The sequence below is a fragment of the Xiphophorus hellerii genome, chromosome 19 (genome assembly GCF_003331165.1).
Source record: "Xiphophorus hellerii strain 12219 chromosome 19, Xiphophorus_hellerii-4.1, whole genome shotgun sequence".
Taxonomy (NCBI): Eukaryota; Metazoa; Chordata; class Actinopteri; order Cyprinodontiformes; family Poeciliidae; genus Xiphophorus; species Xiphophorus hellerii.
The window spans coordinates 12,078,620-12,092,596 of NC_045690.1; the positions used below are offsets into that span (position 1 = coordinate 12,078,620).

General features: G+C 37.3%; 1 protein-coding gene across 1 annotated transcript; it reads right to left on the bottom strand.

Moving 5' to 3' along the window:
- Window positions 1-390: 390 nt before the first annotated feature.
- dlst (dihydrolipoamide S-succinyltransferase) lies at window positions 391-12,481 on the bottom strand. Its single transcript, XM_032547711.1, has 15 exons — window positions 12,318-12,481; window positions 11,426-11,459; window positions 11,304-11,343; window positions 10,965-11,026; window positions 10,789-10,863; window positions 10,656-10,711; window positions 9,778-9,886; window positions 8,735-8,896; window positions 8,486-8,571; window positions 8,290-8,387; window positions 3,734-3,864; window positions 3,259-3,332; window positions 3,103-3,186; window positions 2,830-2,997; window positions 391-1,075 (listed from the first exon to the last, which is right to left on the bottom strand). The coding sequence occupies exons 1-15, from the start codon at window positions 12,378-12,380 to the stop codon at window positions 941-943; spliced, it is 1,377 nt and encodes a 458-aa protein (XP_032403602.1). The 5' UTR covers window positions 12,381-12,481; the 3' UTR covers window positions 391-940.
- Between the last annotated feature and the right edge of the window lie 1,496 nt (window positions 12,482-13,977).

The window sequence follows — 13,977 nt, forward strand, 5'->3', positions numbered from 1 at the left end:
CAAATGTCAATCACTATTTTCCAACCTACCATCAGCTTAAGTATTAATGTTTCTTTTAGGAAGTGATTTGTTAAACTTAGCGATTGCAGATTTGATTTTGCTTAAAGCTACAATCATGGCACATCAAATGATAATATTCATGTTTTGAGCGGTACGTTTCCCTTTCTAAAATAACTATAATCAGCATAATACAGCCTACCTGGAAACACCTGCAAAACCTACAAACTGTCAGAGCTTCTCAAACGAGTTAAAGTCTGAGCAATATTGGAGGAACTGACACCATTCTAAAGCATAATAGCTCATTTTTAAATTCTTTTGTTATTTGTAGTTCACGCCCACAGATCAAACATTCAACAATTATCCACAAAAATCATCCAACAGAAAACGAGCAGTGGGGTAATGAAGTTTTTATTGTTTAAAACTTTCCTTTTCTCTTAAATAGTCTATGTCACACAGCAAAAAGAGAATTTCATGAACTAGATGGCATAAACCCTCTGAGGATTCCTTCACTTTGGAGATTTTTAAAACATAGTGTTCCTTGTTTTCTAGCCCAATATGTGCTCATTGTTCATCTCTCAACCACAATAATAAAATTCTATGTAGTTGTATCTTTACTTGCCTGTCATCTCACAACAACTGGATTTTTATTAAATTCTGTGTAGAAAATGACATTTGGCGAACAAGTTATAGAATATTTCTTTTTGTTTCTTTGATCAAGAGACCAGCACCTGAAACCACAGAGCCCAGTGCCAAACCTTGCAGCCCAGCCGGTCTTACAAATGTCCATTCACAATTTAACTTTTCAAAACAAACCTTTTTTTCCCTAGTTAACCAAGACAACAATACATTAACTGCAGTAATGGTAAAGTTTCTTTTTTTTAGGTGTGTACAGCCGCTGTTTGTGTGGGATTGGTTTAGTGGGCCCAGAGTTGTCATAGGCTCACATGTCGAGGAGGAGCACCCTGGGGTCCTCCACCACAGACTTGATCTTACGCAGGAAAGTGACGGCCTCTCTGCCATCGATGAGACGATGATCGTACGTCAAAGCAACATACATCATGGGACGGATCTCCACCTACGCAAAAGAAAACACACATTTTGGAGTCTTTTATTCAGTTCTGTCAATGAATTTTTTTAGAAATTTTAGTTTTAAGTGGGTACCACTGGAATTAGATGCAAACAAAGACTGTTTTTTTTTTTTTTTTTTTAATCTGACAAAAGACAGATTTCTGAAATCAATCTGATTCTAAAACTCAGATTTCACCTCAGGAACCATAAATATTAAACTAGTTTTTGAAGATTTTGTGAAATCAAATTAGTTTTTTACTTCATCCCATTTTAATCATATCTAATTGTGTAGATTTCAGCTAAATGGATCAAACTTAAACCACTATGCTGTTATTCTAAAGCAAAGAAATTGTGACTGCACACTTCACAATGTAACTTCAGCACATTGTGAAGTTACATTGTATAACAATTTGTATTTAGAATCTTATATCAGCATTAAGCATAATGAGCAGGGTTAGGATTACTAACTGAAACTTATAACTAAAAAAACATATCACAAATGTATTATAATCACAATATTGCAGTCTTGTAACATGTGCATTATGAACAATTGCCCGGACTGCAATAAATTAAGACTGTGTCTGTAATATATTTTGAATTTGCTGTTAATTTCTCTTTTTTTCATTAAACTGTGTTGTGTGGAAGTAAGGAATTTTATATTTCTCACAGTAGACGTAGCTAATAGTAGTAGTAGCTAATAGTAACTAATCATTATCTGGAGTTTAGCGTTGTCATGAACACCAAGCAGAAAGAAATTAACACTGTTTACTTATTTATCATGAGTCAGAAACCTGGCCTGGACTGTTATATGATTGTGCATGAGTGAGCTATAACTATCTTATAATTTTGGTTGTAATAGTGAAACACTTTGGTCAACTGATGCTTTTAAATATGCTATATAAATAAATTTCACACTGACTTCTATGGTTATCACAACTTTCACCCATGTTATCGCACAACGAGACGCAGTCCTACTGGGAACAGTGATCCCTGTGTGTGAGGAGAAGCTAAATCTGAGCTCTGACATCACCAAAAGCCTCAACATTTCCCTATTCCAGTGGTCCTTAGTTATTCTGTCGTGCACCTAATTGTCACAACAAATTTTATAAAATGAGCTGCACCAACTTCAATTTTAAGTTGTTGCTGATTTTATTATTTGAAGTCTTGCAAATTGGGTTAAACTGAATTTAAAAAATGTTATAACATTTAAACAAGTCTGCTCAGCTTGTGACTTTTAGAGAAGCTGGGACACTGGGTTTAATGATTTCATTTATTGTAAACATTTGTTACTTTATTCTGTTTCCAAAAGACAGCTTATTTACTTTGAGCACTGCTGCCACCTACTGACAGGAAGCTTGTCTATCATTCTAACATGAATAAAAATAGCTAGTAGGGAGAAAAAAAAATCTTGTTCCTATTTGAGAAGTACAGCCTCAATAAAACATGATCAATGACAGAATTAGATAAAACAGATAAACTTTGCTGTGATATAGTCAGCTTCTGTCATTTGCTGAAGCTCAGATTTAGTTTTTAAAATTAGTTACTTAAGGAAAACCTAAAAAGCCTCTGCAGACAATGCAATTTAAACCTTAGTTTTACTGAAAATGGCCAACTAACTCTTCGTCTCAGTAATGACTTCCACGCCAAGTTCGAGACCTGTTTGCATGATCTGCGTGTGGTGTGGCACATTTCTAGCCGTCGATCAAGTGTGAAATCAGCCAACTTTACGGTGCATCTTTTAACAGGAATTTAAATACCAACCTTGCCACCCACTGCAACAGGCCTGTCAAAGATGCCATGCATGCCCAGAATGGCAGACTGAGGTGGGTTGATTATAGGTGTGCCAAACAAGGACCCAAACACGCCACCGTTGCTGATGGTGAAGGTGCCTCCATCCATGTCTTCAACAGCTAGTTCGTTTTTACGCGCCTGTGAATGTAGAATTACACAAAAAAAATAAATTAAGTAAAACATCAAAAGTGAGTCACATGGCCGCAGAAAACTGCTTAATAATGAAGTGATGTGAAATCGTACCTTTTCTCCCAACAAATTGATTGCTTTCTCAATATCAGTAAAGTTCATTTCCTCCACATTTCGTATTACAGGAACCACCAATCCCTGACAAATAATATAGTACACATTTTACTTCTGAAGCAGGTATTTTAATACAATAAACTCCACTTCTCTTACCTTTGGTGTTGCTACTGCAACACTGATGTCAACATAGTCCCTGTACACGATCTCTTTGGTTGTGTCGTCAATCACTGGAAACACAAATAACATGTATGTAACACAAATCTCTTGTCCAGGATAAATTACAAGGTCTCGCTTCATTTCCATCAAGGTAAAGCTGTTTTCTTGTAAACCACTCGCTCTCACATGCAAGTCAAAAGTTGTGGGTAATCAACGCCGCAGACGATTATAGATCTTTAAAAGGCAGCAACACATCCCCCCCTAGTTTCACTGTGGTCTATCTAAATAGGTCAGGGTAGTCTAGGGGAAGAAAATAAGTTAGGAGTTGGTTTTGAGGTTGGGCAATGAAACTTAAATCTTTTTCTTCACCACACACATACTTGGCCCGCCTTGAAACCAAACGTGCAAAGACAGAGTGAAACATCCACCACAAAGTTAAGGTTTCCTAGTCTTGAAAAGTTTAATTCTGTACCTGCGTTGACAGCAGGTTGATCAACTAGAGCGTAGGCGGCAGCCTTCACAAACGCAGACATGAAGCCCAGCTTGATGTTGTGTTTTTTCAGAAAAGCATCTTTGTAAGCCTTCCTCATCTCGCTGATGTTACTGCGGAAATAAAGCAGAAGTCACAGTGAAACATGGCATTAAGACAACGATGAAGCCTGAAATGGAACGGAGTCTTCGCAAATATGTAAATAAAAGTGGGAATGAAATCTTGAAAAGTATAAATGTTCACGGAAAGATTTTACATGTGAAGATAAAAGTGCATCTGAAAACATAATATTACATAAAAAGCTATTTTATTTAAATAATTCGATTCAAAAAGTGTAACTACGTAATTGGATTACTCTATTAGTTCTTGTAAACAGAAATTCTGGCCAAGTTATGCCTGTATTCAAAATGGAAAGTTAAGTGGAAGGAAAACAATGTGATATTTCCACAGTTTGTGATTATTTGTGGAGACCTATGTCTAGGGGAAGATGAGCAATACTAGACCAAATAATTTAGATGAGCTAAAACCTATAAACCTTCATTAAGTTGCCTCTCGACCACGCCTCAATAATGCAGAAGGAAAGAATCAGTGCATAAACTGCAGAGGATATGAACTTACTTTAAACAGGCTGACATTTCTGAATTAAAAGTCCTCATTTTTAAGTGGTAATATGCAATATTTTAATTTTCAGATAGATTTTTTTTTTTTTTTACATTACCTTTACCCCGTAATCAAACAATAACAGCAGTAAATGCATAGAATACAGCTGCAACCAGAAGTTTACATAAACCTAACTTTTATTTTCTTTTTTACAGTTTCTTTATTCTTACAAGTTTGGTTAAATCAGACCAAACTTGCATGGACTCTCTTGTTTTAGGTCAGTTAGAATGACCAAAAATATTTCTATTTGTTCAATGCCACAGTAATGATTTTGAATATATTAGTCAATAATACTTATAATTGACAAACATATATATGCTGTATATATAAATAAAATTCACTAATAATATACACTGCCTGGCCAAAATAAAAGTCGCCACCTGGATTTAACTAAGCAAATAGGTACAAGCCTCCTATTGGATAAGTACTGCATAGCCGATTATCTTTCAGCTGGCAACAAGTTATTTAACCCCAGCTGATGCAATGAGTAACTCCTCATTTCTTAAACGACCATGGCAAAAGACACATCCTGTGGTTGTGGAAAAGACGTTAGTCTGTTTAAGAAGGGTCAAATCATTGGCATGCATCAAGCAGAGAAAACATCTAAGGAGATTGCAGAAACTACTAGAATTGGGTTAAGAACTGTCCAACACATCATTAAAAACTGGAAGGATGGTGGGGAACCATTGTCTTCCAGGAAGAAATGTGGTCGGAAAAAAATCCTGAATGATCGTGATCGGCGATTACTTAAACGTTTGGTCAAATCAAATCGAAAAAAAACAACAGCAGAACTCAGGAGTATGTTTAATTGTGAACGCAAAAGCATTTCCACACGCACAATGCGAAGGGAACTCAAGGGGTTGGGATTGAACAGCTGTGTAGCCGTAAGAAAACCTCTAATCAGTAAGGCTAACCAGAAAAAAAGGCTTCAGTTTGCTAGGGAGCATAAAGATTGGACTCTGGAGGAATGGAAGAGGGTCATGTGGTCTGATGAGTCCAGATTTACCCCGTTCCAGGGTGATGGGCGCATCAGGGTAAGAAGAGAGGCAGGTGAAGTGATGCACCCATCATGCCTAGTGCCTACTGTACAAGCCTGTGGGGGCAGTGCTATGATCTGGGGTTGCTGCAGTTGGTCAGGTCTAGGTTCAGCAACATTGTGTGCCCAAAGAATGAGGTCAGCTGACTACCTGAATATACTGAATGACCAGGTTATTCCATCAATGGATTTTGTCTTCCCAAATGGAACGGGCATATTCCAAGATGACAATGCCAGGATTCATCGGGCTCACATTGTGAAAGAGTGGTTCAGGGAGCATGAGACATCTTTTTCACACATGGATTGGCCACCACAGAGTCCAGACCTTAACCCCATTGAGAATCTTTGGGATGTGCTGGAGAAGGCTTTGCGCAGTGGTCAGACTCTCCCATCATCAATACAAGATCTTGGTGAAAGATTAATGCAACACTGGATGGAAATAAATCTTGTGACACTGCAGAAGCTTATTGCCACAGCGAATGCGGGCTGTAATCAAAGCTAAAGGCAGTCCAAGAAAATATTAGAGAGTGTGACCATTTTTTGGTGGCGACTTTTTTTTTGGCCAGGCAGTGTATATTATTGTCTAATAAAATATTAGTCAATACATTTCCTCTGTATTTAGTAGCATTGCCTTTCAACTGCAATACTTGGGTCAAAAGTTTTCAATTTCTTTCCACAAGCTTGTCATGATAGTTTGCGGCAGTTTTGGCCCAGTCCTCCTGACACAACTGGAGGAACTCAGTCACGATTGAAGGCTGCTTCGCTCCCACATGCATTTTCAGATTTACCCACAACTTCTCCATAGAACTGAGACTTTGAGATGGCCACAACAGATTTGATGTTCTTAAGCCATTTGTAAGCAGTTTGGCCATTTGCTTTGGTTTATTGTCCATTTGGATAAATCATTTCCGCCCAAGATATAACTTTCTGGCTTATGTTTTTAGATGTTGCTTCAATACTTCCACAAAATGCCATCTATTTTATGAAGTGCGCCAGCATCCCCTACAGCAAAACAGCCCCACAAAATAATGCTGCCACTCCTATGCTTCCCAGCTGGGCTTACAAAAGTCCCCCTTTTTCCACCAATATAACAATGGTCATTACGACCAAACAGTTACATATTAATTTCATCATTGTGATGGTTGGACTTTCCCATCATGTACATACTTGTATATAACTGAACAGATGAATGCAGCACAACCAGGAATCTGAAAATTGTACTTCCTAATGCTCCTCAACAATCCATGAAGTTATATATTTATCAGAATACAGTTTTTAATGCAGATATGATATGGGAACATATATTGTTCATATTATTTAATAATCTTTCTTTAAGTAATAAAGAAAGATTATTGTCTTAGCTACATTTTTGGGATGCAGTTAAGTATGAACCAGACTGGTGAAGCTCCACAGTTCTCTTCCTTACGTCTTGGCTGATTAATTTTCTTTGACTTTCCTATCATGTCAAGAAAGCAGTGTGTTCCAGGTGTGGCATTAGGAGTGAAATCGCTTTGGAGTCCTCTGGACTACGTAGATGAAGAGCTATGCAAGTACAAACCATTTACCACTTCTGATTTTGATGACAAATTTGACATATTCTCTCATCATTGTTGCATGGACTCTCTTGTTTTAGGAGATAGAAATAATAAGAATAGAAATAATTTAGGTAATTGTAACTAACCTAAAACAAGTAACTTTGGTCTGATTACAGTTCAGATGATGAGAAAAAAGCTGTATATCTTTATTCAGTTTGTGGAAACTTCTAGTTTCAATTCTATATGACCTTCTTTCTAATAAATCTAAATGAGGTTCACTTATTCAAATTAAATGACGATGTTAACTTTTTCCCTAAATAATAATTAATGTTTATAGCTCTTAAATAATTTGGCAATACATTTAAGTATTAAATATGGACAAAGGATCTACTTTTTGATAATGGTGATGAAGAGAGTGAGGTATACAGCTATTGAAGTTGTTCTACTAATTGTTTCTCTATTGCTCATTTTTCTCTTGTATCTCTCTTTTTAATTGTTTGTTTTCCTGTCTCTAACCCTGTTGTAGCTCTAGGGTTTCTCCGCTAACATAATTAGCCCCTCCCAAGACACAGACTCTCCGAGAAAGGAGAGAAGAAGCGATAAAAATCTTCACTTTCTAGAGCCTGTAAATCTTATTGGGCTGTCATAAAAGCCCATATCAGTGCAGGCAGCTCTTCCACTCAGAGCGCAGGTCTCTGTGGGCCTCTGCAGATGCTCCCGCCTCCTGTTCCGACCAATTCCTTCGGCTCCAGATGAGCCCAGGACTGGGAAGTCTTCCTCCAGACCATCAATGTCAATCCAATTAGGATACACAGAAAACCCTGAATAGCCGAAAGCCGACACCACACATTTGCGGGGAGAAAGAAATCCTCAAAGTGTCCTCTTCAGCACGGGGGGCAAGTGCAGACACTAACGCTTCCTTGTAAATTAATAAAACCTGTTTTAACAATTCTTATCTTTGTTTTAGATGAAATTATGACCAAATATTTACATTCCAGTGTTTAAGAGGATATTGGGTTTCAAAAAGCTTTTTTTATTGGGCAGATTCCAATCTATAACCATTTGTGGAAGTGTTGTTGTGCCTTTTAACATGGGTGCATGCAAACGGCACTTAGACAGGAAGTCTGAATAAATACAAACTACCAAAAAGTAGATATGCACAGAAACCAGGATGTGTAAATCTTTTAAGAATTAAAAGTTGACTTTTTCCAATCAGTACTCGGTAAGCAGCAGAGCGCATTTCACATATAATCCAAAATAGCTTTGAGGGTTTAATAATGTAGGTCAACTAATTGAGAATTTCCTACCTCATATCGACCTCGTTAAACGTAGTCAACATAGCACAGGTGTTTTGAGCTTCCTTCAGCCTCTGGGCAATTCTTAGTCTCATGCGGTTCATCTTAACCTACAAAAATAAAGAAACCCCACAGAAAACATTTTTTATAGTAAACATCATTAACCTAAAAGATTTCATATAAAATAAAATATCAAGGTGCTCTTTACTCTGCTCTCTGTCCTTGCTGCTTTAGCTCCTCCCTCGGTGTGGGCTGCTGGCGCAGCTGGAGCAGCAGTGGGTTTGATGGCTGAAACTTCAAGACAGAAAAACAATGAAGTAATCAGCACCTCCAGAAAAAAAAGACGCTGACCAAAATGATGCAAAACAATTAGTTGTGTAAGCTGGAGGACACAAATGCAGATGTCAGGCAAATGAGTTCTCACATGACACGGACCGTCTGTCCGATGACAACTAACCTGGTTTGGTGTCCATAGCATGTGCTGGCACAGGTGGCACGGGGGGCATGGTGGTGGGAATGGGCCCCACGGTGGAGGGAGGAGGTGGGGGAGTTGGAGCAGCAGAAGGTGGTGAAGGAGCCGCAGCAGCTTTGGGAGATTCTGGAGCCTTAGCAGCCCCAGCTAAAGAGACACAAAGAAAAAGTGAAGGCAGCTGCTATAAGGCGGTTTCTGCATGTTTCAAACAACAAAAAATATACATATATAAAAAAAAAAAAGAGTGCATTAAATTAAAACAGTTTTTAAGATCAATATTTACATTTATGTCTTACAACAAATGTAATTTAGAATCCAAGTTACGTTAACTTGAGTAATACCTTAAGGTGTATACCACTATGTCAATTTAATTGGTTTCCAGTTAAGTTTAAGACTCTTCGTACAATTCATAACAATTATGATATATCACGGTTCCAGGTTTCACTGAAGACCCTGGATTTAAAGCTGGCCATCATATTGTTTTGAATGTTACTGAAATACCTACAAAAAAAACACACACTTTCTTGCCTTTTCCCATCTGTAATGTAACTTTGTCCCCTCCCTCACCTGTTGCTGATCATTGTCATTCACCGGGCAGAACAAAGACTACTAAACTTTTCATCTGTTACAAGAAACACATGAGGTGTTCTGAAAATACTTCCAATTGCAAAACAAAGAAAGCTATTAGATCATGTTACATATAGCCAATTTAAATTTCTGAGGTAATATGACAGTGTGGTATTTTTATAGACTATACTATGAATATCTAATGGTGACCCAGGTTTTACTCCATCCTGTTCATTAAACACATAATCTTGTATGACAAAGAGGTTAGGGCTGGATAATATAATTGATGTTTTGATTTTATTTCCCAAAAACTAGAACTAATTATTTGCTTCAGAGCTGAAATTTAAAATGTAATCTAAGAACAGGTATAAAAACAGATGTTTTTATGTTCTAAAAGTGAAATTCAATTTATAATTATATTTGTAGGATCAGAGACTCTTTATAAGCCTGGATTTTTGTACCTCCTTTTTTAAGCTTGAAAAGTGGTGTTCCTCCTTCAACCTTCCCCCCATCTGGGACCAAAAGCTCCTGTATCACTCCAGCAGCAGGAGAGGGAACCTGCACTGATGTCTGAGAGGATGAAAAATACTCAAAAATTAAAACAAAAACCAAGGACAAAAATCCACTAATAGTGTAGGGCTACCTTGAACAATTATCATAATTGGTTAGAGTCAATTATGACGGTCAGTTTAGTCAACACATACATGATACTCTGCTTTAACCCTGCGCCATTAATTTTACATAATCCTGTTTTAATAAAAAAATATATATATATCAAATAATAATAAAAGGAATAAAACTTAAAGACAAACAAAAAAATACATAAATGCAACTGATATAAATTTTTTTGGGATATATTACAGTAGCCATCATATTTTAAATAAAGTGTGTAACAGAAAAACTATTTTTGGTCATTTCCACTTCCCTCAAATTATATATGGCATTCAAACATGCCAAAAGGCATATTTCCTGCAATTTATAAATAACGAAAGGGCAGCTTTATATAATTTTCTCTTGTTTGATTTACCACTCTGCATGTGTTTTAGTGTCCTTACAGTGTTTAAAATGTTAAATGGTATGAAACAAATGCTCATGATTTATGCCAAAAGTAAAATACAATTCTTTTTGACGTTTTGCAAGACAAAAATGCTGGTAGGAGCCCTGATTTGGTTGCTATGAAATTGATGCTAGGATTCTTAAGTGTCAATAAGTTTGGTCAGCAGTTCATTACACCTACAAAACAGAACTTATAAAGTGAAGCACAAATTTGCAGATTTATAACATGACCTTAACAGAAATTCCAAAGAATCAAAAGTAAATTCATTTACTTGAAATTTACCTTATCTGTTTCAATTTCGCACACCACCTCATCCTCAGAGACGGAGTCTCCAACAGCTGTGGAACACATAACTTTGCATTAGAGTCTGATAACCTCTGAAAAGTGAGTAAAATAGTCTCATCAAAGGTGTTACCTTTCTCCCACCTTACATCCCCCTCTGTGACAGACTCTGCAAATGCAGGAGTCTTGACTGTGATAACTTCATCTCCTAAGGAGTAAAGTCAAAAGGAAAAGGATTATCTTCATACATCAATCATTCCATTTTATGTTCAGATAAGTTTAAAACTGGTGGACAAACAGATTGCATACTGTAAGCTACAGATGTCCTGAAGTACTGGACTTGGAAGACACTGGAACGGGGATTATATGGTCTGATGAGAAAGAAAAACAAGAATAATGTAGACACAACTCTACATTTCTCATTTAAATAAATTATAATAAGTCTTTAAGTTAGTTTGTAAATTGAGAGTCACTGCTGAATGATTATTTGTCAGTCTGACATAAAAATAGATTTAGGACTGCATGGTTACCAGCCAAATATTACTCAATGAAATATTGCCTGCTCCAAGGCATATCTGTCATGTCAAACATGTTCATGACTTTGACAGTACATCCTTTTTTAGAGGGAGTAAACAACAATGTACTTACACATTGTTGTTTAGAGTTGTAGGATGGCAGGCTGATAGAACTGAAAATAAATAGAAAAACCATGTAAACAACATCTTACATGTATGTGGTCAGCCTATGGTTCAAGCAATAACAAAGCATACCTGCAGTGGCCCGACGAGCTAACACATTGTTTCCCTGCAAAAAAGATACAATCTAGTCAAAATACCTGCAACTTATACATGTGATCAATACTATGTCTGCATGCCACAGTTTAAAAAATTATACAAATGTGCAAAACTGATTGCATTAAGAAATCTTCCTCAGAAGACTGGGGACTACACATTATTGTGCAAGACAGGACAGAAGTGAGGTGCTGCGGGTCAAAAGTCACTTTTGCAGGTTAACTTTGACCTTTGACACAATCGATATTATTACTATGTAAAAGGTTTTTCTAAGTTTTTTTCATATTAAATGTAAGTTTAATATGGATACCTTATCAATAGGCGCAAAATAATATTTAGGTTCGAACAATTGCATTAAATCCTGAGTATATGTGTGAAACTATAAACACACCGGCAATAAGCCTGGACTGAAAGTGACGAGTTTACAATGCCGCCGGTCACACTTACACATTAGTTGGAAAACTCCCCAAATATTCAAATAATTTGCGTTCACTCACAATATGACCTCAGCCTAATGACAGCTAAGTGCATTAGCCAACATTAGGGTATTTTTTTTAGCTTTGGATTGTTAGCATGTTCCACAGGGTTGCGAGAATATAATAAAACAACCTCACACGAACATTAAATAGCCAAGTCAAACATCTCCAGTGTTGATATCCACATATTAATGAGGTTTGCAGTATTGGTTTGTGCTGACAAGTGTCACCCTGTCCTTGGCTCGCAATGTTCCGGCCTAGCCGTGGCCTAAAGCGGGGGCAGCTAATGCTAATGCTAGCACGGACAGAGCTGAGCGCACAGAAGCTGCGGTTTCTCCGCTGCCAGAAGCAAGCAGAGCTAAGCAGCAACCAAAGTTGGTAAATTTTGTACCTACCTGACGGATGGCAGAGAGGGAGCGGCCGAAATTCCTGGTGAGACACCGGGAATGGGATAACATGGTAGCTGTGTGACAGCAGCCTGTCAGCGGAAGAGGAACTCCGGTCACACCGATGAGACAGACTGGGCGCGGGCAAGAGTCGAGGAAGCTGCGTGGGATAAACCAAGTTCTCAGGCTGAAGGGGGGACAGGGCGAAAAGCTTACCATTTCCAAAGGAAATTGTGTTTAATACCCACAAATAATAATCAGCTAGTAATCTGTAAAACATTATTAGCTGATTGAAAAATAAATAAATAATGATTAGCCTATTGTTAAGTAACATTATAAAATTGTACATGTCACTGCTTCATTGCGTTGCACAAGTATTGAATTTAAATTGAAACGGAAAATACTTTTTGGTTATTTATATCCCTAAGAGTTATTAAATGTTGTCATAACTCATATCATCCAAATAGCTTCAAAGAGTTGTTGATGGTGATTCAGTGGGCAATAATTATCTGCAGTAGCAGTCAGTCTGACAACAAAAGGCCTCTGACTGAAGACTTGGTGACATGACATGCTAACAGCTCCATATCAGACAATAGCGGAGACAGTATTCCACAGCAACAAGTTCTTAATTATACCATCAGCTGTAGACAATCACTCCTAGACCACCTCATTTGCTTTTGCCATACCTTTGGCTGTATGATTGCCCGGCAGGGACAGGCTGGAGTAGAAGAGATGGTCTTTGCTCGCTATGAACAACAGTAGAGATGATTTAAACTTCCTCCTTTTCTTTTGTCTCTTAAGTCCTGCTCGGCATCCATGAAACCTCCTTCATGGATGCCTTCATTGTGTCCTATTGCAGGAATTATTTGAGCTTTTGAGGTGCTAATCGGGTAATCACAGTTCCAATATCTTGTTGCCAAGATTAAGCATTATTACAACTGTCCAAAAGTAAAAGAGTAAGAGCAATAATCCTTCTAGCTGCACAACAACCAAAACCAGAGACAAAAATTATGAACAAAAGTCTACAAAAACAACAAATCAGAACGAAAGTAGTGGAGTATGTTACTACCATGAGCGGTAGGCTACAATTAATTGTGTTACCTCCCATTTAGCTTTTTTTTTTTTTTTTTCACAAATTTGCAACATACTGATACAGACTTAAAAATTAGATTCCATGGGATAGTTTAACATAAACCACTGCTTAATTGTGAAGGATTACACATAGCAAGTCTTTTCAGGCTATATCATGTAGCTTTACACATAGGCTATAGAATCTGAATTTAATTGGCAATTCTTTGCAAAAAAGAAAAAAAAGAAAAGTTGTTGCTCAGTATAGTTGGATCCAGAGCGTCTGTGAACATACATTTTTCAGCCTTGCCACAAATTATGAATTGGATTATATTGATTCTTATTGCGCCACATGAATATGCCATATGATCAGGCCTGGAGGTGCCCAGATTCAGTCCTTGAAAAACTTTCTCCAACTTTTGGATGCATCCCTTCTCGAACAATCTTGAATCAAATTTCTAATTTCTCTCAGCAAATCTCTCTTTCTCTCAGCTATCAGGTTGTTCTTCCAGTGTTGTTCTCTATTTTGCTCCATCGATATTTGCATCAACTCTCACCAGTTTTCCTGTGCCTGTAAAAAAGAAAACATCCCAACAGCATG